The following is a 27,062-nucleotide window of genomic DNA, read 5'->3' on the forward strand; positions in this document are numbered from 1 at the left end:
ACCTGTGGGAGGGGACATGTGTATCACGAGCTCGCTCATGCTCCTCTGTTTCGCCTACCAATTCCACATCATTATGCACAGTGTTCCTGCGAGTGAACGAGCTCACTGACACTACGATCCAACACACCTTCTTCATCTCATGTGGATCTGCCCGCGTTCTGAGAGAACCGGAGATCTGGCCAGAACCCTAGCTTTGCGCTTTGCGCGACTCATTCTTTTATTCGTCTGACTTCATGGGATGTGGTTTTAACCCGAAACGGGTTAAAGACCTTCAAGTCGTCGACATATTGTCTGTTATACGCTTGGAGACAATGTTTTAAAGCAAACATTGGCGCGCGCGCTTCTAAATGAGCTCAGGTTGGAGAGGCACTGGGAAGCAAAGCAAGGAACTAACTTGAACTACGAAAGTGAGTATTTCGATTCATTTTTATTGACTTTAATTGCTGCATGATTGTTTTGTTGATATTTCAAGATTTACATTTTATCGACGCGCTTTTGACAGCTCACCTGTTTTCAGTGTAATTCCGAGGAGTTTTAACATCTGTAGCCAGGTGTTGTTGTTTTTCTGCTATGTCTCATGCTTTTGTATAATATTCCCATATTCGTCTGCTTCAAATTAAAGTAGTTTAAAAACCAACTATTTGTCCCAAAACTGTTAATGTCAAGTACAAAGATGCTATACCTCACTACTGATAAAAACAGTCATTTGTTACTGTTTAGTTATTTTATTTATTGTAGTCATATGCCTACATTTCACTTGATTATTATGCCATTTCGCCACCCTCATTTTATTTTGAATTGAACTATTTCAATTCATATAATTAGAAGGAAACATTTTAATTCAGCCAGCATATACAGTTTGGAAACAAATATAGAACAAATTGATATAGTATGTTAGCAAGGTTAAATCATAACAGTGTGGAAAATGTATAGCCTACAATTTTTGTGTAACCTCTTTGGGTATTTGAGAAGTGTTTCAACCCTCCTCAGTCTGGTCAGCAGCTATACTTCTTTTTCTTTTTTTTTGGTTAGATGTTATTTAGCAAATTCAACACAATTCAGATGAGACGAGTTCTGTCATCTGATATTTAAATGTCTTGAAATTTTACTTAGACCCAAATCTAAGTGCTTGCTAAGTGCTGCTTTTGTTTGTCACTTTGACATTGTCACCTCAGGAGGGTGGTGTTCATGTACGATAGGGATTTCATCTCATTCAGCTCATTTCTGATTGGTTGAACTGGTGACTAACTGGCTTTAAGTGTTTCCATTTATTTCATTGGCACTTCCCTTCCTCAGCTGGTGAAGGACCCCCTTCTTTGCCCAAGGGTGCTCAGTTATACTTCCAGTTCTTTACATCATGACAACACTGGTTGTCTGATGACGATACAAGGAAATGCACAGTTAATCCTTTACTAATGACCCCTGAGCTATAACATAAGGCCTCAGTTGCATAAATAGCCATTATGTTAAGACTGTGTCTTAAGAACTAGTGCGAACAACTAGCAGTTAGTCAAGGGGAAATCAGACATACTTTTCGGTATCAAATTAGACCAATCTACGTTTTTATGTAACTGAAAAAAATTGATGACTAACTTGTAAGACTAGTCTAAGCATTAAGCCAGTATTTGGCCTTAGTTCAATTAGGACATTTATGTATCTTTAATAAACATGCCTTAGAAAAAAACATTACTGGTGTGCATTTTGAGACAAAACAATGGCACTGACATATTTTTAAGATATGTCAGTGCAAGTTGCTTTCAGTTCAAACAGCTCAAACATGCATGCAAGGTATAAGCCTTGTCTGTGAAACTGGGGGTAAATGCAGCAGACAGGGGGGAAAAAGTCAATTTTACAATTGTAAGAGCCTCCAAAAAGAATCAGGCACTTGTGAAATATATACTATAATATAATGAATTATTTGCAAATGTTTGAAAATTATGACATTTTAAATGTTTTACAATTCAAATGTCATTAGAATACTCAGATATTTTTGAATAACCATGACATGTTTATCGATTTTTCCACATGTGGTTCACAGCTGTCTTCTGAAAAATGGGACTTTCTCTATCAGAATTGCATGTATGCCTAAATAATTGACATGCATGAATGATTAATTCAAACATAAACCTGAGCATGGTTTTTATGGGAGTACAGGAGCCGACTGTTTGTCACTCACGCTTCTAGGATGCTATTGAATAAATCATCATTCTCGAACTGACAGGGAATGAGCCTTGGGAATGGTGAGCTCATCAAACCCGGTTTGTCATATTAATGTTTTTAAAAAGGCAAAGTCTCACCAGACCTACAGGCAAACTTAGTATTTTTTTTTTTCTTCCCTATAGCCAGTGGCATATGTTTGAATTGCTGGGTGAACATTGTTTCAAAGGCGAACAACATCCAGCCGCTGTGAGGTCTACCACTAAATCTTTTATGAGGTGTATTAGGATGCTGCTTAGATGGCATTTTGGGACATACAGGGGAATGCTTATATTTAAATTTCTTCAGTCTTGGATTTGATTTGGCATATTATCTTAGAACTTGACTGAAATTATGTCTACTAAAGACAAGTGCAGTTATTTACTGCTAATATAAGGGTAGTTTGAGAGAGATTTGAGCGTCTCAGATGCATCATCAAAAATTAAACGTTTGAGAAATGCATAAAGAGAGAGTGAGAGAGAGAGAGAGAGAGAGAGAGGGTATTGTTTTAAGGAATAGTTGAACCAAAACTCCTGTCTTAATTTATTGACCCTTGTGTTTTTCCAAACCTGTATGACTTCATTTCTTCTGTGGATCATGAAAGAATATATTTTGCATCTCTGTGTTTTTTGTCCATACTGTCAATGAGGTCCAATTGAATTGTTTTGGTTCCCACTGACTGTTATTGTATGGATATAAACAGTTAAAAAAAATCTTCTTTTGTGTTCTGATGAAGAAAAATAGTCAAGAAAGATGGTCTCAAATCAAATAGAAATTTTACTTTCTTAGACCCGAATTGGTTTAGAGCAACATAGTCAGTAAATGATGACAGAATTCTCATTTTGAACAATGTCTTTGAAGCAATCCCTTCATTTTGTGCCACTTATTACCAGAAATAAACTCCATACTTTCTGCATAAATAAACTCCATACTTTCTGCATAAATTAACTCATGTAAACCTCTCGACTTTGTTCACCCAGCGTTTTTTTCCTCGCAGGAACCAAATGTCTTTCCCACATGTTTTAATTTTTTAAGCACACTGATGCACAGCTCTATGATTACAGCACTTAAAGACAATCACATACTGTGACAAAGACTTGCATCGTACGTGAAACAGCAGAGACTAGGTCTGCAATACAATGAGGTCCATAAATGCATATTTGCTTTAAAGTAGGTTGTGTAACTAACCCAAAGTTGCATTAGTTTTCTCAAAAAAGGCAGTGTAATCGAAATGCTCAGGGAAAGCTGTGATACTTCGCCTGTTTCCCCACATATAGCCATCATGATATTTGACATCAGCAGTGGAGATAGACTCAAGCGGTGCAGCTTTTGTTTGGCTGGGCATCCCAGTTTTTTTGCTTGTGTCAAGGTCAATTCAGGGTGAGATGCGCTGCCCGAGTCTCACTTATGGAGATCACAGCTTACAGTCCATTACAATGTGGCACAAACCCCAAGGTGTCTGTGAACTTAAGTGAGACATGGTTACACTCTTAGTGTGAACTGTGGTCGAGAGAACAGACACCCAGAGACTGTTGGGTGATTTAAAAGGTGGAATATTTAAAATTCAAGTCTTTATGTTCTAGTGCTAGCTGTAGAATTCATGACAGAAATTTGCTTTATCTTTATTTAATGTGTTTAAAATTGCTCCCGTGCATGTGCAATAAATCGGTATATTGAAATTGTCAAAGACATAATGAGAAATATAAGTTTATCCCATCATAGTCTCAGTTAATTACTATTTGAATGGAGACAAGCGTCATTCTTTAAGGTAATCATTTTCGCCTCAGGCTAAAAGAGACCCATAGCACTTCATAAATGTAATGGATTACCTTCCGGCTCCATTGATTAATGAGGAAACGGTAAGGCCCTGTTCAGGTTCCTTTAAGCGCTCTTTTATTCATTTGAGACTAAATGGAGACATAGAATGTAACCCAAGGCTGTAATTAAACTCAAAATGAAACAGGACAAGCAGTTTTCCCAGAGGACACCCCTTACCCAAAGGAAATCCAAGGCTCAAACTTTTTCAGATGGGTCTCAGAAGAGTGCCAGATCTGTGAGGGGGGGAAAATACCCTAGTTAAAGAGATAGTTCACCTCAAACTTAAAATTTTGTAAAAATTTTCTTCACACATTAAAAATCAGTGGGGCCCAATGTTATTTGTGCCACAGAAGAAAGACTCTTGGCTGAACTATCCCTTTAAAGATTTTGATTTAGCTTTCTTCTCATTTATTGAAAGCTACATAAGATGATATGTATGCAATTATGTTGTCCGAACCCTTACCTACTCTACACGAGTGGAGTGGCATCAGTGAACCAAAAGCTTTGTAAATGCGGGTCTATTTTTGGGCCATGTCGGACGGCTCTCTCCTCTCCACTCGCTTGTGTGTATCTGTTGTTTTGCAGAGAATAGACAGCTGCCAGATACAAGCAAATTATTTTATCGCTTGAGATGAAGATGCCCTTCGTTGCTGATAAAAGGGCTTTGTAAATAGACAAGTGCATAATGAGAGACCATCTCCATTCTGACAGTGTATATGATGGAAAATTTTCCATTTTGAACTGATTGTATGTGGATGTTCTTTAGTTTTTCACTGTAGGCCTACTTAAATATTATATAGGATTTACACAGCCGTTCAAACGTCTGCGGTCAGTAAGTTTATTTGAAATAATTATTTTATTGTATTTCCATTCGGTGCTAAATAAGGTGTATACACCTATTAAATAAGGTGTATAAGATGCAGGTTGCGCTATTCTGAAATTCCGTGCACACTATTATCGCTTCATAAGTAAGTTAAACCATTTGAGTCTCCCTTCTGTGTGGTGCAGGGTTCAGTGGTTTGACATATCAAAGGTTATGAAATCCAATTTAATGTCCAGGCAAGCTTCCAGAGCATCAGACCTTTCCTTATGTCAGCATTAGCAAAGGTTGAAGAGTCATCTGTGGATGCATGTAGCATGTAGTGCAGTTTAATACTTGAATACGCACAGGACATCCATGATGCAATTCGACCACAGCTAAATGTTGAACTCAAGGTGAACTCTCCAGGCATCATTGGCAATGATGATCCAGTCTATCTCAGAAACAGAGGGATTATGTAAAAATTGTTGAAAAGGTAATTATGCAAATGGTGGGAGCAGTCAGTGAGTTAGTGTCACCGCTCTGCAGTTCCCCAGTGTTGGATGGGTCTGCAATAGAAAAGCCTGTTTTTGCCCTTGAGGTAGTCAGAGGCTTTTTCACCACTGATTGTAGATCATAAAGGAAGTGAAGTAAGACTTTTCACATTTAAACAACGGTGGATTGCGTGAAGGTCAGAGCCTGTGACGGAGATCAGTCTAAGCCATCTCAATGGATCTTTCCTCGTGCACTGTGCAACGGATTTCAGCATTATAGTCATTTTTATGTCTTCTCCGTCTGCCGTTTTTTAATGAAGGTCACGGTAAAACTGTCTTGGAAACTTTTTACCATGCCTATAATTTAATTATTATTTTTTTTTGCTATTTGAATGTTTTATGTATAGGTTTTATTGTTTTACTCTTGTCTCAGACCCAGACTTTGATATATATATATATATATATATATATATATATATATATATATATCAGTGGGGATTTCTTTAAGACTGCAAAGGAAGCTCGGCTTCCCCTATAATGTCAAAAAATTAATGGGCAAATATGTACAATTGTGTTAACATTTTATTGACTAAAAATGCGTTTGAACACGTTCATATCGAAGACGAGATCGTTCAGAATCTGCTACATATAGCAGGTCGGCTGACTCGACTTCCTTCTCATACATTCTCGTAGCGTCATTTCCCTGTTGAAGCCCAGTGTCCATTGACTTCAGTGGGGCTGCTTTGAACATGTTTTTTCAGTGCTTCGAAACTAGACGGTCATTGGATAAATGCTGCGATTATGTCCCGCCCGCGGACACTCAGCATCTCTGGGGGTGAATGAGGAGTGGGCTGGCCTGGACTCCGGGCTTCTGCGTGATGATTGGAGGGTCTGTCGAAAGACTGCATCTCCTTTTGATTGACAGAGATTTTGTACTATAAAAAGTCACTGACGCTGAAGCTGTTCGAGCTCAGTCCCATCGCGGATTTTTCAAATGTAGTTGAAAGACAAACTGCAGCAACCTATTTCTTGGTATTTGCTTGGCGAAATTGCTAGCCAATTTTCATCATACATTTCACACAATTATACACCACATTCCTTGTTTCAGTTTAACCTAATTCCCACATTTCCTCCGAGTTTAATCTTTTTTTTAGATCGTTTCTTCATTCATTCATTCATTCATTCATTCATTCATTCATACAGTAGGCTAGGCTGTCATCGTAGGGGTGAACACAACTTCAATTGTGAATTGAAAAAACAATTTTTATGATGTAGGCCGAAAATGAGCTACCCCTCTTTGAAAGACCAGCAGCCGCCACTGATATATATATACAGTGAGGAAAATAAGTATTTGAACACCCTGCTATTTTGCAAGTTCTCCCACTTAGAAATCATGGAGGGGTCTGAAATTGTCATCGTAGGTGCATGTCCACTATGAGAGACATGATCTAAAAAAAAAAATCCAGAAATCACAATGTATGATTTTTTAACTATTTATTTGTATGATACAGCTGCAAATATTTGAACACCTGAGAAAATCAATGTTAATATTTGGTACAGTAGCCTTTGTTTGCAATTACAGAGGTCAAACGTTTCCTGTAGTTTTTCACCAGGTTTGCACACACTGCAGGAGGGATTTTGGCCCACTCCTCCACACAGATCTTCTCTAGATCAGTCAGGTTTCTGGGCTGTCGCTGAGAAACACGGAGTTTGAGCTCCCTCCAAAGATTCTCTATTGGGTTTAGGTCTGGAGACTGGCTAGGCCACGCCAGAACCTTGATATGCTTCTTACAGAGCCACTCCTTGGTTATCCTGGCTGTGTGCTTCGGGTCATTGTCATGTTGGAAGACCCAGCCTCGACCCATCTTCAATGCTCTAACTGAGGGAAGGAGGTTGTTCCCCAAAATCTCGCAATACATGGCCCTGTATTAAGGTCATCCTCTCCTTAATACAGTGCAGTCGCCCTGTCCCATGTGCAGAAAAACACCCCCAAAGCATGATGCTACCACCCCCATGCTTCACAGTAGGGATGGTGTTCTTGGGATGGTACTCATCATTCTTCTTCCTCCAAACACGGTTAGTGGAATTATGACCAAAAAGTTCTATTTTGGTCTCATCTGACCACATGACTCTCTCCCATGACTCCTCTGGATCATCCAAATGGTCATTGGCAAACTTAAGACGGGCCTTGACATGTGCTGGTTTAAGCAGGGGAACCTTCTGTGCCATGCATGATTTCAAACCATGACGTCTTAGTGTATTACCAACAGTAACCTTGGAAACGGTGGGTCCCAGCTCTTTTCAGGTCATTGACCAGCTCCTCCCGTGTAGTTCTGGGCTGATTTCTCACCTTTCTTAGGATCATTGAGACCCCACAAGGTGAGATCTTGCATGGAGCCCCAGTCCGAGGGAGATTGACAGTCATGTTTTGCTTCTTCCATTTTCTAATGATTGCTCCAACAGTGGACCTTTTTTCACCAAGCTGCTTGGCAATTTCCCCGTAGCCCTTTCCAGCCTTGTGGAGGTGTACAATTTTGTCTCTAGTGTCTTTGGACAGCTCTTTGGTCTTGGCCATGTTAGTAGTTGGATTCTTACTGATTGTATGGGGTGGACAGGTGTCTTTATGCAGCTAACGATGCGGCTACTGTACCAAATATTAACATTGATTTTCTCAGGTGTTCAAATACTTATTTGCAGCTGTATCATACAAATAAATAGTTAAAAAAATCATACATTGTGATTTCTGGATATTTTTTTTTTAGATTATGTCTCTCACAGTGGACATGCACCTACGATGACAATTTCAGACCCCTCCATGATTTCCAAGTGGGAGAACTTGCAAAATAGCAGGGTGTTCAAATACTTATTTTCCTCACTGTATATATGTATGTATGTATATATATATGTGTGTGTGTGTGTCTGTATGTGTTCTTTAAAAAAAAAATCTGAATAAACATTTAAATAAAACATAAGTAAAACATTTAAATATTTATTGCGCTTAAATTATTTATATAATTTTTTAGACAACCAATGTATATACACAACCGTATTCTCGACAAACCTGCACTGAATGAATGGATCGCATTGGACCATTAGCTGTCTGCCACGTCATATAACGTGAGAGCCTCAGTGAACTGTATCATCATGACGGGTTTAGTTTACTCATGGAGACATTATTTGCGTTTAGCTCAAAAAGGCACTCAGCTCAAATGTACTCTCTGCACTCGGTTACTAAGCATTTACAGTCCTTGTTGGTTCTTTAACAATATCTGGTGGATGAACTCACGCCTCGATTTTACTTGATTATTTAACGCACTGCCAATTGTGATAACATTTCCAGTTGTTATAAACATTGCCATTTTTGATACTGTCGCTGAATGTGGTTGTGAGTCCTTAAAATGTGCAGGCTCATACTAAGAGGCGCTGCCATACTATCCACTAGCATCTGCTCTAGAGTTTTGCTTTGTGTGAATTGTGAAACACGATCGGGGATTAGGGATGAATATATACAGTGTGTAATTGACGTAATCGATAATGTCAACACATCGTTCCAGCCCAGTAGAGATTCAAGTCATAATGAAACCATGATCAAAAAGACGCAAAGTGCTTCAATCTCTCACGGCTTGTCATGGTTGTTCGCTCTGCTCCGTCTCAGTGAGAGGCACAGAGGAACAAGAGTGCTCTCCTGCTGCTCACTCCAGTTGGTGATATTTTACAATGACCCCTGGTGATATTCAGTGTTCCTGTTTGTGATGATGCACCAGTTTAGGCAGAGTGACAGTGGCACAGTTGTGGCCGAGCTGCAGGGTGGACTGCAAAATGTAGCTAGGGCAGAGAGGACAGTGAGTTGACGATGTTTGGCATTTTCTGCACTTTTAGTGGCATGAAAGCATAATGAAATTGGTCAAAATATTTAATCAGCGAACATGCAAGTGACAGGAGATGGATTGCTTTGTAAATGTCCGGTGTTCCAGTTCTGATGAAATCAGTTTGTGTTTGTGTTGACTTAAGGATAAGCTACAGACATGAAAAGCAGGAAGCATTGCTGCTGTCTCTGCAGTTTGGTCAACCCTAGCGTCTGTGTCTGCCCACAGCACTTATTCAATTATATGGCAAAGCCTCTTTAATGGTATTGGACTCATTGTTCCGGTATATGAAATTCCACACTAAAGTTCTGGTAAAGCCTGGGTTTGTGTGCTGTTTGGAATTAAATTAAGAATCCCAATTTCATTTCCTGGATTTCATTGGATTTTAAAATAAGGTATAAGACAGAGTTGCAAGTTTGCAACTCAAATTTGAAAGTAAGTGCAATTAAAATGAATAGAAATTCAACTGTAACTGTAATAGTTAGTCAATATACACTCACCTTAAGGATTATTAGGAACACCTGTTCAATTTCTCATTAATGCAATTATCTAATCAACCAATCACATGGCAGTTGCTTCAATGCATTTAGGGGTGTGGTCCTGGTCAAGACAATCTCCTGAACTCCAAACTGAATGTCAGAATGGGAAAGAAAGGTGATAAGCAATTTTGAGCGTAACATGGTTGTTGGTGCCAGACGGGCCGGTCTGAGTATTTCACAATCTGCTCAGTTACTGGGATTTTCACGCACAACCATTTCTAGGGTTTACAAAGAATGGTGTGAAAAGGGAAAAACATCCAGTATGCGGCAGTCCTGTGGGCGAAAATGCCTTGTTGATGCTAGAGGTCAGAGGAGAATGGGCCGACTGATTCAAGCTGATAGAAGAGCAACTTTGACTGAAAAAAACACTCGTTACAACCGAGGTATGCAGCAAAGCATTTGTGAAGCCACAACACGCACAACCTTGAGGCGGATGGGCTACAACAGCAGAAGACCCCACCGGGTACCACTCATCTCCACTACAAATAGGAAAAAGAGGCTACAATTTGCACGAGCTCAACAAAATTGCACAGTTGAAGACTGGAAAAATGTTGCCTGGTCTGATGAGTCTCGATTTCTGTTGAGACATTCAGATGGTAGAGTCGTAAACAGAATGAGAACATGGATCCATCATGCCTTGTTACCACTGTGCAGGCTGGTGGTGGTGGTGTAATGGTGTGGGGGATGTTTTCTTGGCACACTTTAGGCCCCTTAGTGCCAATTGGGCATCGTTTAAATGCCACGGCCTACCTGAGCATTGTTTCTGACCATGTCCATCCCTTTATGACCACCATGTACCCATCCTCTGATGGCTTCTTCCAGCAGGATAATGCACCATGTCACAAAGCTCGAATCATTTCAAATTGGTTTCTTGAACATGACAATGAGTTCACTGTACTAAAATGGCCCCCACAGTCACCAGATCTCAACCCAATAGAGCATCTTTGGGATGTGGTGGAACGGGAGCTTCATGCCCTGGATATGCATCCCACAAATCTCCATCAACTGCAAGATGCTATCCCATCAATATGGGCCACCATTTCTAAAGAATGCTTTCAGCACCTTGTTTAATCAATGCCACGTAGAATTAAGGCAGTTCTGAAGGCAAAAGGGGGTCAAACACAGTATTAGTATGGTGTTCCTAATAATCCTTTAGGTGAGTGTATAATAGGCTACACTACCACTGAAAAGTTTGGCATCAGTAAGAATTTTTTTTTTTTTTTTTTTGAAATTAATATTGTTATTAAGTGACACACAGTAAAGCCTTTTACATTGTTACAAAAAATGTATCACGGTTTTCAACACTGATAATAAGAAATGTTTCTTATTAACACCAAATCTGCATATTAGCTTTGCCATCACAGGATAAATAAATAACATTTATAAACATATTAAAATACAAAACATTTATTTTAAATTGTAATAATATTTTTAAATATTGCTGTTTTTTTTTTTTTTTATCAAATAAATGCAGCCTTGGTGAAAATTAGAGACTTCTTTACTGACCACAAACTTTAGAATGGCAAAATATTATTTGTATTTAGTTCATCATATTGAAACATAAATAGACTTTTAAACATTACAACATATTTAAAGGGTTTAACGCATATTTGTGTTCATTCAGGAACACAACAAATGTCTTTATCAGTGAGTCTTTGAATCATTCACTCAAATCATTCATTGAAAACCATTGCTTCAATCAGTAACACCTCTACTATTTGTTGCTTGGAGATGAAACGGGTAATTATTCTGTAGTTTGTTTATCATTAGAGGAGCAAAAATAGCAAGTAACCAGCAAAATAACTTTTTATCGCTTGAAGGACACATTGAAGAAAATATTCTGCAACATGTATTAAGTTTTTTTTAGCTTGTTTATGATCCTGCTATTGTAAATAGGGACTATTTGTCTTCTTGGCTCCTAAAGATATTTGTTATACACCTTTCTAATCTTGCACAGGAAATTTGTCATGCCACAATAATGGAAAAACAAACAAGTCAAGATATTAGCACTGTATAAATAATTCATTAGTTCACACAATAAATCATTTCACATTGCTTTAGTTTATCTGTGTTTAAGTTATGTCACTTTCTCTCCCTCTATCCTCTGTCTCTCTCTGGACCCGTGTATGCATGTCTGATACATATCTGATACGTGATACATACATATGTCGGATCTCCTAGTGTGTGCCGTCTGTCCCCATCTGTCACAGCCTGCCTTGCTCCATGTTCCCCATGGAGCCCACCATCATTAATATTGCTTTCACTTGTGTGCTATGAAGAAACCCACTGGTACTCGCCCGCACCTGCTGTCGGTGAGTCGCAGTGTCACTGGAGACCTGTGAGCTAATGGCTAACTTATGGTCACAGATGTGGAATTCTGCAGTCAGTGAACAAGATCAATAATGTGGAAATAAAGCATTATATGGATTTGTAAGAGAGATGAGGCTGATACAAAATCGTGTACAGGGTTTTGTAGCCTTTTCTTATAGGTCCCATTGCATGAAAATTTTACTTTATGAGGTTTTTTAACCTTATGAGTTCCCCTAGCCTGCCTATGGTCCCCCAGTGGCTAGACGTTTTGATGGGTGTAAACCAAGCCCTGGGTATTTTTGAGAAAATGAAAGCTCAGATGGGCGAATCTAGAAATATTCCCCTTATGTCGTCATAAGGGGAAAGGTTACCTCCCCTTTCTCTTCTTTGCCCGCAAAGAGAATTTGGCCCGCCCATGAGAATATGAGAATATACGCGAGCGCGATATTGGTTTTTCCTCGAGAGACATCGTGGCTTGCAAACTAGCGAAGCATGGCAGTTGCTCAGTGTTTGGATGTACAAATTAACACAAAAATTTTTTTTTAGTTCCTTCATCCGAGCCTCTGAAGAACCAGTGGGTTATGTGAATTTCTGATGTGTAATTGTTCAAGTTCAGACAGATAATCTTTCTCTCAAAATCGTTCAATACTGTTTATGCATCAGTAAATCAACTAAACGATCAACTTCACGTCCTTTTAGGATGAAAATAATCGTACTTAAACTGTGATTAATATATATACAGAAAGCGATCAAAGAACAATCCCTTTCCAATCGCCAAAGCTGTCAGTCACACAGCGCGAGTTTATCTGGACACTTGCCAAAACTCGTTATGAAATCAATGACGCTGTTACGCTGCACAACGAAGCTCTTACTGTACTTACCTCATGTTTGCATTGGTGAAATCATTTAGTGAGAGTGCAGAAACTGCGTTTCAAGGATAAGATCTTCATTCACGCGATCAACAGGCTGTCATCTGCTCAATGCTCATCACTGCAACCTTTTATGTGATGGGAATAGATCTAAATACTTAAAAAACTTCTCACGATTCGTTAATCCCGACAGCTCTAATAGTAAAAACGTATAATAGCTGTAATAGTAAAAGTTTTCGATAAAGTTCCACTTGTAATGCTAGTTATTTCATATGCAAACATGTCAGCCAATCACAGCAGTGGGCGTTTACACTGAAGTCTCACAGCAGACACGCCCCTTCAAACAGAGCGTTCAAATCAGAGGCTAAAATCCAGGGGGGCAGGGTTTCATATTATTTTGAAGTTTCCCCGGGCGCCGCCATTGGCTAGCGGACCATCACCTGCTGTTAGCATCCCATTGACTCCCATTCATTTTGGCGTCACTTTGACAGCGAATAACTTTACATCTGAGGCGTTTAAAGACTCCATTTGTCCATTATTTATTTCTAAAGAAACACGAAAATGTATAAACGGCTCCATTACCTTGTATCTTACGTTATGGCCCCGTAGAAGCAGTTTTTGTAAAAATAGGCTAACAATTGCGTCATAACACGCGACTCTCTGTCGCACAGTAGAGAGATTACCGTATGGACAGGAGGAGAAGCTCGCAGGCAATCGGGGGGACGTGGAGGCAAAATGACAAAATAATTAATCAGAATACCTAGCAAAAGTTTCTCCTGCTCCTAGCTCATGGACACCTCCTACTCACACTCTCCGTCTCTGCAAGTTTCGGAAGGGAATGATTCAGATTTCTCTTGGTACAGCTACTAGTAGATAGACGGGTTGCTCACGTCACATCTACGTCGTCAAGCTCAGTTTGAGTCTGCGCAGTACGCTCGACCATCAGGAAGTTAGTGCTTCTAATTGACTTCACTTGTCTCCGTTGAATCCAATGGGGTCGCTGTGTCCAGTTTATATACTGTCTATGCTAAAATCAGGCTAGGAAATATGCCTTTTATTTCTAAATTATAACAACTTTTTATCTAAAAAACATACTAACATTATAAGGGCACCCCAGGAAACATTCTAAAATAATAAAATAATCCATGCAATGGGACCTTTAAGATAAATGTTGACTGTCAAGTAATTGGACTTGGAATATGTGATGATTATTATTTTTGTATGCTAAATACTCATGGTAAAGCCCCTTCTGAATAGACTGTGCTGGTTTAGTCCTAGTCTGGGCTGGTGGACCAGCATAGCTGTTCTGTTCACCAACAAAATATTGACGTTAAGTTATAAAAAAAAGCTTATTTCTGAATGTTCAATGCATCCAGTTTTTTAAATGTTTTTCTATGTTTTTTTGTGTCTGGTTATGTGAACATCATGTGCTAACATTTTAAGAACATTATTAAAGACCAGATAACTGAACAAATGTTGTATTAACGTTACTGGAAGAATTTTTTTTCATAACTTTGAGAGAACCTTGGCTGAACATTAGCCAAAGTTCTGAGAACGTTCCGTGTTAGCTGGGATGGTCTTTGTGGTTAGCCGGTGTGGACACCAGTATCCCATGCTGTAAATAAAAATATTTACACTTAACACTGTAGAGAAACAAGCTTAAGGCACATTTGTCTCTCACCATTTGTGGTAAGTTTCTCCAATCTTTGCTCTCCATTACGTGTTTAACCGACTAGCTGTCATGTTTGCTTTTAATAGTTGGAGAGCTCCAGCTACTGCGTTGGATTGGTGACGACGTCTACGGCTTCCGGGCCATGAGTAGTTTTAAGGGCCAGGATGTGGAAAAACAGGGCATCAAGCTGCCAAAAAAATGGATTGATTCCAAAGACAAAGTAAGTTCAGTTATCACATTTACTGTTCTTTAATGTTGATTTACATGTGTGAATGTTGGGAAAGCTACTTTGGAACTGTTGCTTGCTAAGCTACAAGATACTCAATAGTTTAAAGTAGTTCAGTTACAGTCAATTTAATGAATTTAACTACATTGTAAAGATTGGGGTTGGTAATTTTTTTTATGCTTTTAAAAGAAGTATTTTATGCTGACCAAAGCTGCATTTATTTGATCAAATATCCAGACAGACAAACAGAAATATTGTGAAATATTATTACAATTTTAAAGAACTAATTTAAATATATTTTATTTTAAAATGTAATTTATTCCTGTAATGCAAAGCTGAATTTTCAGCATCATTACTCCAGTCTTCAGTGTCACATGATCCTTCAGAAATCATTCTAACCCTTTCACGCATAGTGGTCACTACAGTGGACAGCTATTAAAAATGCATTTTCTTGAATTTGCACGGGTTTTTATGGCAAAGTTGCACATCAGCCTCTTCATTGGACCCTGGTGCATCATCCTATAAATTGCAACCAAGTGGCAAGCCGTTGTGTTTCGATTTTTTTTTCCCCCTCCAAACCAAGATGGCCAAGGGTCAGTCAGACATGCCAAGTTGCTCTGGAATATCCACCCATTCCTTCTATCCTAGGAGACTCTTGTAGGTAAAAAAAATATTGCAGCATAAAGCAATATCTAATGAGTCATATCACAGTAACATTTTCCAAGTTTTGATTTTAGATTGAGAGAAAACTCTGATTAATCACATGTCCACTGTAGTGGACGTCATGCATCAACTGCTATATTTCAGCTACAATTCATAATTATAATGTGAATATTGTTTTTGAAACTTAAAACTTAAAAACTTAATCTGCAGTGACTTTTTTACTGTAAATAAATGTATTTGTATTATTAGAATGTAATTTTCATTGACATCGAAAAAAGTCATGTGATTACATAATGTATATCACTTGTAATGCATTACTTTATTTGTTAGATCAAAAAGTAATCTGATTTCGTAATGCACGTTATTGTAATGCGTTTTTTTACTCATAACATCAAAAAGTAATCTGATTACGTAATGCATGTTACTTGTAATGCGTTTCCTTACTCATAACATCAAAAAGTAATCTGATTATGTAATGTGTGTTATTGTAATGCGTTTCTTTACTCATAACATCACAAAGTAATCTGATTACGTAATGCATGTTACTTGTAATGCGTTTCTTTACTCGTTACATCAAAAAGTAATCTGATTAGGTAATGCACATTACTTGTAGTTAATTACTTGTTAGATCAAAAAGTAATCTGATTATGTAATGCATGTTACTTGTAACACATTACTTTACTTGTAACATCAAAAAAGTAATCTGAATGCGTTATGCATGTTACTTGTAATGCATTACCCCAACACTGATCATTTCAGATGAGATTGAAAAAACGTATCGCTAGGTTTTCTCAGAGGAGGGCTATGATAGAAATGTGCATGTCCATCATGAACATAATCAGAATTATCAGCTAATAAGGGTAAATCTCCATACTCTGGTGCACTGGAGGGAGCATCTGAGTGGTTTCCACAGTTGTACCTTGACAGGCTGTAGAAAATTCTGATGGAATCACGTCCTCATGTTCTGATATCAAAGATACGCGAAGTGCAACTTGTATGAAGTTGTATGAAGCCTTTGCAATATTTAGCATTTATATATTTTTTTATATATTTTATAGTTTTCACATGATTTGATATAATTGTATTGATTAGTTTGTTAAATTCACATACTTTATCTGTTTGATTATTGTCTTATTTAATACAGTATATCTTCAGTTTAAACCATAACCGCATGCTGTCCACTCAAGTGGACATCTGAAAATCTCTTTAAAAAATTTGTAAAAAAATTAAATAAAAATCAATTCTTGTTTTTCATGCCCTAAGAGCAATAAAAACACACAGGAAAAAAATCCTGACAGGTTATCATAATTCATGCATGAAAGGGCTAATATGCTGATTTGCTGCTCAAGAAACAGCTCTTTTTATTATGAATTTTGAAAACAGTTGTACCGATTGATATTTTTTTCAGGATTCTTTGATAAATAGAAAGTTCAAAAGAACAGTAATTATGTTAAATAATAATAATAATAAACGGAGCAATTCCAAGAGGATCCTCGCACTAATGGTGCTCAGGCCCTAATAAAAATCTTTTAACATTAGAAATGTCTTTTTTTGTCACTTTTGATCAATTTAATGCATCATTGCTGAAATACACTGCTACATGCTGTAAAAACTAGCTTGTTACTGAAAAAACGACTTGATTTTGAAAAAAAAAAAACATACTTAAACAGTAGCGTCACCAGTAACTCACCAACACTGATATTGACTGTCCTGCGTTTAAGTTTTGTTGGCCATATTTTGATGGATTCTGCTATAGTTTATTTTTTCTTTTAGCCTATCTTGAAATGTAATTTTTTTTTCTTCTTTTTCTATTCTTGCTGTATTCAATCGCACATGACTGTAGATCCCCACAGACCGTACAATGGTTGTCAGGGGAGGAGGAGATGCTTCCGGTCCTGCAAGAGGTCCGCTGAAGAAACGGCGCCAGCGCTACGTGGAAAAGGACGGCAAGTGCAATGTCCACCATGGAAACGTGCGCGAAACCTACCGTTACCTGACGGACATCTTCACCACGCTTGTGGACTTAAAGTGGCGCTTCAATCTGCTGGTCTTCACGCTGGTCTACACCACCACCTGGGTGTTTTTTGGCCTCATTTGGTGGCTCATCGCCTACATCCGTGGAGATCTGGACCATACTGATGACAACGAGTGGACGCCTTGTGTGAATAACATCAATGGCTTCGTCTCTGCGTTCCTTTTTTCCATCGAGACTGAGACCACCATCGGTTATGGGTACCGTGTCATAACGGACAAATGCCCCGAGGGCATCCTCCTGCTTCTGGTGCAGGCCATCTTGGGCTCCATCGTCAATGCCTTCATGGTGGGTTGCATGTTTGTAAAAATCTCACAGCCAAAGAAACGCGCCGAAACACTCATGTTTTCCAACACAGCTGTGGTATCCGTGCGGGACAGCAAGTTGTGTTTGATGTTCCGTGTCGGTGACTTGCGAAACTCGCACATAGTGGAGGCCTCCATTAGGGCCAAGCTCATCCGCTCTAAACAGACCAAGGAAGGAGAGTTCATCCCCCTAAACCAGACGGACATTAATGTGGGCTTTGACACGGGGGACGATCGACTGTTTCTGGTGTCACCGCTGATCATTTGCCATGAGATCAACAAGAACAGCCCCTTCTGGAACATCTCTCAGGGGCAACTGGCACGAGAAGAGTTTGAAATAGTGGTCATCCTGGAAGGAATGGTAGAGGCCACAGGTGAGTGTAGAAAACAGAGAATGAGAGAGCGAGGGTAACTAGAACGATGAGTTTTGTTCCCCTGCTGGCAAATATCATAACTACAACATTATGCAGGCAAAACAACATGTTTCTCCATTGACTGGCATTCAAAAGTAGTCATGTATTGAAGTTAAAAAGCAATATTTAAATTACAAATATTTGAATATTAAAGTAGATGTTTAACCAATTCTTAATTTAAAAATGTGAAAAAATATATTTATTTATTTATTTAAAATGTACATTTTTACATCATATAATACAATATTAAAATTCCAAAAATGAAAATTGTCATTTAAAACCTGTATGACCGTGTAAAGCAATTTTTTACGAATTTGTGTTTTCAAAATCAAAAATGACAACAAAGAACTACAAAATGATATCATAAAATTGTATATTGTGATTATATGAATCATGTACTATATTTCAAGTCTTCATAAGCTTAATTATACCTTTGTGTGATGAAAAGGCAGTTGAATCTTTTTTTTTGTTTAATCTTTTCAATGAATCTGTTGATTCAGTTCACAAAAAAACTAACGATTTATTAAATGAATAAGAATGATCTAGTTAAACTCCCTGATTTGATTGCAGTTGTTGAATGACATGAAAACATTCACAATGCTTTGGAATATAGCATGCAAGTCGTTTTTATGACAATCTTATGGTGCTTTTGGGTCCTTTAAGTAGCTTGACGCCTTCAGTCCTCATTTACTTTAATTGTATTAAAAGGAGTTCTGGATTTTCTTCAAAATAATTACCTTTTATTTTCTAGGGTAGAGAGATGGTCATAAGGTTTTTGATAAGCATGAGAGCATGATGCCAGAATTAAAATTTCAGATCAACTTTTCCTTTAACAATGTGAAAAAAAAGCTTTGTGAATGCCTCCCTCCAGGTATATCAGAGCTCCTGAGTCATGGGTATTTAAATGGGTGTTGCCTGAAAGTCAAATATGAAAAGTGAGCAGATTTACCACAGTTCCCCTGGTAACAGAATGCTGACAGCGGGGCGTGATGTGGTATTTTCATGGGATGCACCAATTATATTGACAGTGAATTCATGTGACAGCAGTTGCAATTACACTAGGGTAATTAGCTTTTTGCATTGTGCTTTATGTCAGTATAGACACATAATGCTGCCTTGCATGGAGCAGAAAGACGGAGGACTCTTGAGATGTTTCTCAGTAAGACAAGCTCATGGCCTGTCAATAGATCCGCCTCAGGGAAATTAGCGAGCAGAAGACAATTGAAAGAACTATAATGCAATTCACTCTCACGCATACATAAATACACACATGGCTCACTAACACACTCTCTCCTACATCTGAAATAATGAATCATTGCTCAGGAGTGGGATGCAGTGAGTAGCTTGATTCAGTCCACAATCATTGCACTTGTTCAGTGCAGTTATACTTTTTTTTTGTCTCACATCTGACATTCAAGAGCATCCCACTTTCAGTCGATGTAGGTTTAACCTATCTATTATTAGACAAAAAGCAGGATAACAGTAAAATAATCAGTTTCAGAAATGATACCAAACTATTCAGGTCAGGACTGTACCTCAAGGCTTAATGAAATTGGAAAATTATAAAGAATAATTATTGATTTCTTTTTCATGTCTCCCTTTTTATGTCTTACAGTGATTAGTAATGGAAGTAAGATTGGTAACTCATGGCCAATCAGGGTAATGACATCAGGGAGACACTGAACTTAGAGTCCAAGTCTAATAACAATTATAATTGTTCTCATAACAATTCTAGTTTAAGCCTCAACCTGAGCAACAACGCACTCTTAAAGAATAGTTCATCAAAAAAATGAAATTTTTATAATTTACTCACCCTCATGATGTTGACTTCCACTTCTGTGGAATGCAAAAGAAGATATTTTGAATAAGTTTTCAACTGTTCTTGTCCATATCATGAATGTCAATGGGGTCCAAAACAACAAGAATGGATTATATGATTCATTGTATGGTCAAAACATGGTTTTGAATTCCACAGAAGGAAGAATATCATACAGGTTTGGAACTGGACTTGGGTTCTTATTTTGATTTTCTGTTGTGTGTTGTTTAGTTCCTGTTTCTCTGCTCTGTACAGTTTTGGTTATTGATTATCTCCTTGTTTGTTTCTGTGGTTATGTAAGATTATCACTGGTAAGTTTTTTTTGTTTCGTCTTGTTTTAAAACTCCGTTTTGTTCACGTGATTTCCCCCCACCCACCCAGAATTTGTGTCTTCTGCTGAACACAAAAGAAGATATTTTGAAGAATATGGGTAACCAAGCAGTTGATTGGCCCCATTGACTTCCATAGGGGTCCATCAACTGTTTGGTTCATGGGTGTCGGAACCATTGTATATGGGTGGGACAAGACCCACCCACTTTTTAAGACCAATGATATTATAGGCTACCCACTCACTTTTACCGTCTCTAATTCAGCGCATTTGTCTGTTCGCTTTTCAGAGCGCCGTCAGTCAAATCCATTCCACTTGAGGAATTCCCTAATAAATTAAACTCCATTTCCGCTGAATCGCTACATTATATTTCTCATAACGAGCCGCAACTGACGAAAGTAACCGCCCGTTGAACCCTTCCAGTCAAATATTGCGTTGCAAACATCAATAACAGCTTTAAGTTGTCATTGCTGGCAAATGACCATGGAATTAGGGGGATAATCCACGGATAGCTGTGCATTTAATGCACGACGTGGAGGCAAAGAACCGCCCGACGTGAAGTGGAGTTTAGTTTAGTTTACTTGTTTAATTAAAAGGCACCAGAATAGGCTACATGGTATTTACTCCAGTAACATTTTTCTGGGGGAGGACCCACCCACTTTTTTTTTTCTTCCGACGCCCATGGTTTGGTTACTGACATTCTTCACAATTAAGGATTAGGCCTTATTCAGGACATTTAAGTTGCTTTTATAAACGCCTTAGAAAAGAAGCATTACTGGTGTGCATCTTGAGACAAAACAATGGCACTGACATATTTTAAGATATGTCAGTGCAAGTTGCTTTCAGTTCAAACAGCTCAAACATGCCTTTTAGTCTGGGACTATAGGCTTAAGCCTTGTCTGTGAAACCGGGGGCAGATGTACTAGACTGTGTGATAAAAGTGCTTACTAATCATATCTGTGCAAGTTATTTCCAATTTACTGTCATGAACAAATCGAAGGAACTACTTGCATAACCCGAGGTTCATCCACCTAGAACAATAGTGTCACCACTAAAAGGATGATTCAGACAAATTTACAGCTTCAATAGTCTTTCTGTATGAAAGAATTAATGCAAGTGCTTTAACAGAAAATTCAAGCTGCACATTTCAGCTTTTAAACCCTCTGCAATTAATTGCACCATAGATTTCAAACACATTTTTACAAACCGAGTGATGAAATTATTTTCTGTGGCAGTCGACGGCACAGATGCTGTCGAGAGAGCTTAACTTGTGTTGAACCTGGAACGTACCCTTAAATGAAGCCTTTTAAACTGCCCACGAGGTGCTGCTCTTAGCAGGATTTGAGATGTTTTTAAACCACTTTCCTTTTATAAATTGAGGCTTTATTACCAGCGAGGCTTTGGTTTTGGTTCTACTTCTACTTGGGTTCTAGTCTAATGTTTTGGAATTGCACTGTGGGTGGCTAACAAAGCATTTTATTCACAATGAAATGTTTTTAAATGAACAGACTTCATGTTTAAAATGTCCGAATGGAGGTGTTAAAGTCAATTGCGGAGCATTAGCACTGAAACTAAAGCTTCTCTTGTGGTTTTGCAGTAGTATGCATTGATTATAGACGCATACCCAGTGTGGTTATTGAACTGCTGTACACTGGGAATCTCATGAATTATGATGCGTTTGATGGATGTTATCTGCTGAGTTTTTCCAGGATATCATTTATATTCATTATGACAGCTGCTATATATCACTCTGTGTGTGTTTAAAAGTGGTTGTAAAAGTGATGCTTGTTGAAAGTGTTTTGTTGCTCTGTCATTGCGTGTCTCTGGAGTAATTGATGCGTACATTTAAGCTTCACTTAAGCAGATGATTAAAAAGCTTGTATTCTATTTTTAGGAGGTGTGCATATAAATATATAGTGAGCATATGTCTGTGCGTTTCACAGGAAATATGATATTTTCAATGAATTACGCTTACAGTACATTCCTGTTGACACATTGGCAGGATCATCACAAACCTTAAAAGGTCAAAAGCACAATTAGACGCACAGTGATCTTTAGGTATTTGAAGAAGATGAAATGGAACAGGTTCTTCAGCAAATGATACAGAAGTTGGCTTTATAGAGGGATTAATATGTTGCCAACACTGAACTGATCTCATCAGGATGAAAATTGGAATATTTTCTGCATTTCTGTTTTATCTCTACACTTTTCAAGCATTTTCAGCTCATACAACGGTCATATGTGTACTATAGTATATATTTACACTACACTAAAGTTGTATTTTGTGCATAAATAATAGTAAACATTTTTTTGCAAAAAAAAAGGTTTGTTAGGTTTTAAACTGAGTTTAAATGATTAAACAATTAGTATTGTTTTCAAAATGAAGAAATAATGATCAATTCTATTTTATATTTAACATATTACAAACATAATTGTATGAATGTCATAGCATTAGATATCAAAATATAAAAAAAAAATGCATCTAATAATGTATTTATTTTTTAACATTCCAAATGTTGCTCTTTGTCCTACTTTGGATTTAATTTAACAAGAGTCTTGATTCTTCAAGTCTCAAATTTTTCTCTAATGAACAAAGGCCATGCTCAATTCTGATTTATTGCTCAGATCTTATGTTTTTGTTTGATGTTAAAAAAAATTGTTTTAAATGTGGCCAATATTAGATTCAAGTGTGAACAGGTCACGATCCTGAACTTCCTCGCATGCACAAAAGAATGATAGCAAATACAGGACGCAGAAGTAAATATGGAGGTTACTTAAGTCAACATATACGCGTTCATTTATAAGGTGATGTGCTGCAGAAGCCAGCCAATTTGTGCGCAGACGAGGAATGTTTTTCCAATGTTTGTATAGCTGCCTGTCACCATAATTCTTATGAGTTTATAACGGTGCACCGTTCCTCCACTGACTAACTTCACTGCCGCCTTCCATATTCAAAGAACCAGCCCTGCGTCCCAATGTGCATAGTGCATACTATCCATCCTAAATAGTATGTAGATTAGAATAAGGCTGCGTCCGAAAGCTTAAAAATGCTGCCTTCGGAGGATGCGTTCAAAGGTATGAAGGCTTCAAGGCACGTCCTAATCCAATGTTAGCCTCACTTCCTGTCTCCTGAGATACCTTCATCTGATCAATTTTTGAAGGCAGCATAGATGTATCCTTCGCTGCCTTTGATATCCCACAATCCTGTGTGTTCCATTCTGTGACATTTGAGCTAGAAAATATGAAAGTTGTGGTTGCTGGTCAGTTTGTGAAAATGTATGTTTTTGACCAAAATTTCTAGTGAGAAATTACTAAATATTCGCTTAGTTATCACCAACGCTTGCACTGTTTTGTTGAAGATCATTAAATTGTTACGCTGCCTCTGAAGGTGAGGAACCTTCATGCACAAACGTTGCCTGCAAAGTCATGGCCTGATAAGGCAGCGAGGCAACAAGTCAGCTTCCTAAGCTTTCGGATGGAGCCTTAGTGTGTCCCAAAGCATATTATGTTAAAAAGAGTATGCCAAAAGGTAGATTTTCAGAGTGTGGATCCATGCACACACTAACAGCTAATATTGCCCACAAAATTGCGCTTTGGTGGAGGATTTGGTCCAGAACTACAAACATGAGTAAAAAGTGTTTAAAAACTACAAACATGGTGGATGTACACGACTGAGAGTTAAGTAGAGAGGTTTAGATAAAGGGCTTTGAGTGACTAATAATCAACATTTAACCTGATCAAAAAAAAATTTCATTTAATGTTATCCTTGTTATATTTCATCTGCTACTTCTTTTCTCTCCAATATGGTAGGAAATTAAACTAAATTAAATGTGGAGGATGTTAACTGTGACAAGATGATTGACAGGCCAGTGTATGGTTACATGATGCATGTAACTAGTGACAGAGCGTCCGTTGAAGACGCAATTTTATGACTTATGTCCCAAAGTATGCACTTTTTCTCCACAAAAAAGTATGTATACTTATACCATGCCCTAAAAGTAGGAGAATTGGGACGCAGCACAACGGTATGCAAAATATTTGGTGTGACTCCCATCAGCGCAGAATTGTGACGAATGACATAATAGTCCAACGAATTCCGATATGACTGTTTAGACTGAGGTCGCATTGCAAAACATCATATGACTTCACACATATGAAAGTGACCCAAATCAGAATTGATGTGATCAGATTCCATGTGGTGGCTTATGAGCAAAGAAAATCAGATTTGCGCCACTTTTACCTGAAGTCTGAACGTAGCCTAATATATGATTGTCCACACCATAGTAATTAGGAAACCGAGTCTCTTTCTGTTTTCATTGCTATTTTTGTTGTTGTTTTCTGTGCCGCTCACACCCGTTTCCTTCTGTCTTTTCCCACAGGAATGACATGTCAAGCCCGCAGCTCGTACCTGAACTCAGAGGTGCTTTGGGGAGAACGCTTCACCCCTGTGCTCTCGTTGGAGGAGGGATTCTACGAGGTGGATTATGACACCTTCCACCACACATATCCCTCTCCAACCCCTTCCTGCTCCGCACGGGAGCTAGCAGAACTGGCAAAGAAAGGGGAAGCTATCCCTTTGCCCCCTATTTCACCCCCAGCAACCCTGGGAGAGCCCCTAAGCCCAAAGGAGATGCCCGAGGAGGAGCACAAGGAAGAAGCAGCAGCAGCAGAAGCAGAAGACACTGTTAGCAATGGTGATGTGAACAGACTGGAATGCGAGCAAGAATTTTGATGCATTGCAATCTGCAATCTTTTGCTGCCCCTGTGTGGCAGATGGAAATAGACAGAGATAGAAAAACTCATTTCAGCCACATAAACGCAACAAAGTTACAAATATATAAGATAACATTTTGTCATTGACCCCACACTGGTACTGTTTATTAACTGTTTTCAAGGATAGAACAAAATTGCACATGGTTAAGTTTTTGCATTTTAGGCGCAAAAAATTAAAACCAATTTCAGCTTGGACTTACTATTTAAATAAGATGTAAATATTTGCAGCTTTGTGCTGTGCTTGTTTAACACACGCTACTGAGCTTGCATCATTGCTTTAGAGGTTTATAAGTAGGCTATTTCTAAATCCAGTTTATTTGTATAGATTGCGATTTATTGGCCCAGATGGTGCTTATAACTACACTACAGCATTTTCTGTGTAAAACTGCTGGTAAAAAACATTTCCTATTTTTTTTTCCCCCGTTTCATTAATGAAGGACATTCCATTCTCTATAAAGGGAATATTGAAGATGCTTATGCACATCATGTATGGAGTCATAAACATGCTCATGTATTGAAAATTAACAGATGTGTATCATAAACTCTACAAGTTGGATATTAACACTCAGCAAACAGAAAGCACAATGTTACTGTTGCTCATTCATTTTATTGAAAATCTATGAAACACATTGTAGCTACTGTTTTTAGTCATTTTCAAGATCTTATGTCTAACATTTATATTTCCGCTTCAGGAATACCCTCACTGTTATTTATGGCTCTTTTTTTTTTACACCAGATTTAATACATTTCTGTTTCTGTTTTATTTACAGGAAGTGAAAAAGGCGATTAAAAAATATTCTTCTTCTCAGACACTATGTGCTGTTTACACTATGTGCACTTCAACATACCTGTTAAAAGTTTAGACATTTTTTATGTTTTTGAAAGAAGTCTCTTATGCTCACCAAGGCTGCATTTATTTAATCAAAAATACAGTAAAAACAGTAATATTGTGAAATATTATTACAAATTAAAATTATTGTTTTAATCAATTAAAAAAAAATGTAATTTATTCCTGTGATGCAAAGCTTAACGGTTTGTTCACCCAAAAATGAAAATGACTCACCCTCGTGTTGTTCCAACCCCGTAAGACTTTCGTTCATCTTCAGAACACAAATTAAGAATTTTTTGATGAAATCTGAGAGTTCTCACTCCATCTGCTGCTAGGTTAATTGCATCTGCCGGCCCAGAAAAGTTAGTAAAGACATCGTTAAAATAGTCCAAGTGACTACAGTGGCTCAACCTTAAGTTTATCAAGCGACGAGAATACTTTTTGTGCGCAAAAACACACACACACACACACACACACACACACACACACAAAAATAACAACTTTATTCAACTATTAATTTTCTTCCGTGTGGGCCACGACGCATGCGCGAGAACTGAGACGATGATGGATGATGCTCACGATCATTTGATGGGAATGTGTGAAAGGTAAGCCATTCATATTGCGTCCATTGCGTCATTAGTAAGGCACTTCTCATATACTGTCTATGGCACTTCTACGTATTCTCGTTGGTTTCTCACATAGACAGTATATAAACGGTTTCTCACGATTCGCCATCTTCTCAGTTCTCGCACATGCGTCGTGGTGGACGCAAGGGAAACATTTTTATAAAATGTATTTAAATAGTTATTTTAATTTGTAATAATATTTAGCAATATTGTTGTTTTTTACTGTTCACCAGGTAACAATATTGTGTATTCTGCACTTACAGCTTAATTAATTTATTAAGTTCAAAGGAGCCTAGCATGTACAATGGTAGCCTCTAGTGTCTTGATGAGTAATCTAGGATCTAATCCTGTACAGTTACTGTTTTGGTGACATTGTGTGTGTATGTTTTCTTTAAGAAAATTAAAATAGAGATTAAAAAATATATTTGCAATATTACTATATTTGTGATTACATAAATGCAACCTTGGTGAGCATAAGAGACTTTTTT

General features: G+C 38.0%; 1 protein-coding gene across 1 annotated transcript; it reads left to right on the forward strand.

Annotated features, from left to right (window-relative positions):
* Positions 1 to 26,090, forward strand: kcnj21 (potassium inwardly rectifying channel subfamily J member 21). Its single transcript, XM_082148912.1, has 4 exons — positions 1 to 407; positions 14,650 to 14,783; positions 17,296 to 18,163; positions 24,726 to 26,090. The coding sequence occupies exons 2-4, from the start codon at positions 14,706 to 14,708 to the stop codon at positions 25,076 to 25,078; spliced, it is 1,299 nt and encodes a 432-aa protein (XP_082005038.1). The 5' UTR covers positions 1 to 407; positions 14,650 to 14,705; the 3' UTR covers positions 25,079 to 26,090.
* The last annotated feature ends 972 nt before the right edge of the window (positions 26,091 to 27,062 follow it).

Source organism: Leuciscus leuciscus (assembly GCF_965113295.1).
Source record: "Leuciscus leuciscus genome assembly, chromosome: 20".
Classification (NCBI taxonomy): domain Eukaryota; kingdom Metazoa; phylum Chordata; class Actinopteri; order Cypriniformes; family Leuciscidae; genus Leuciscus; species Leuciscus leuciscus.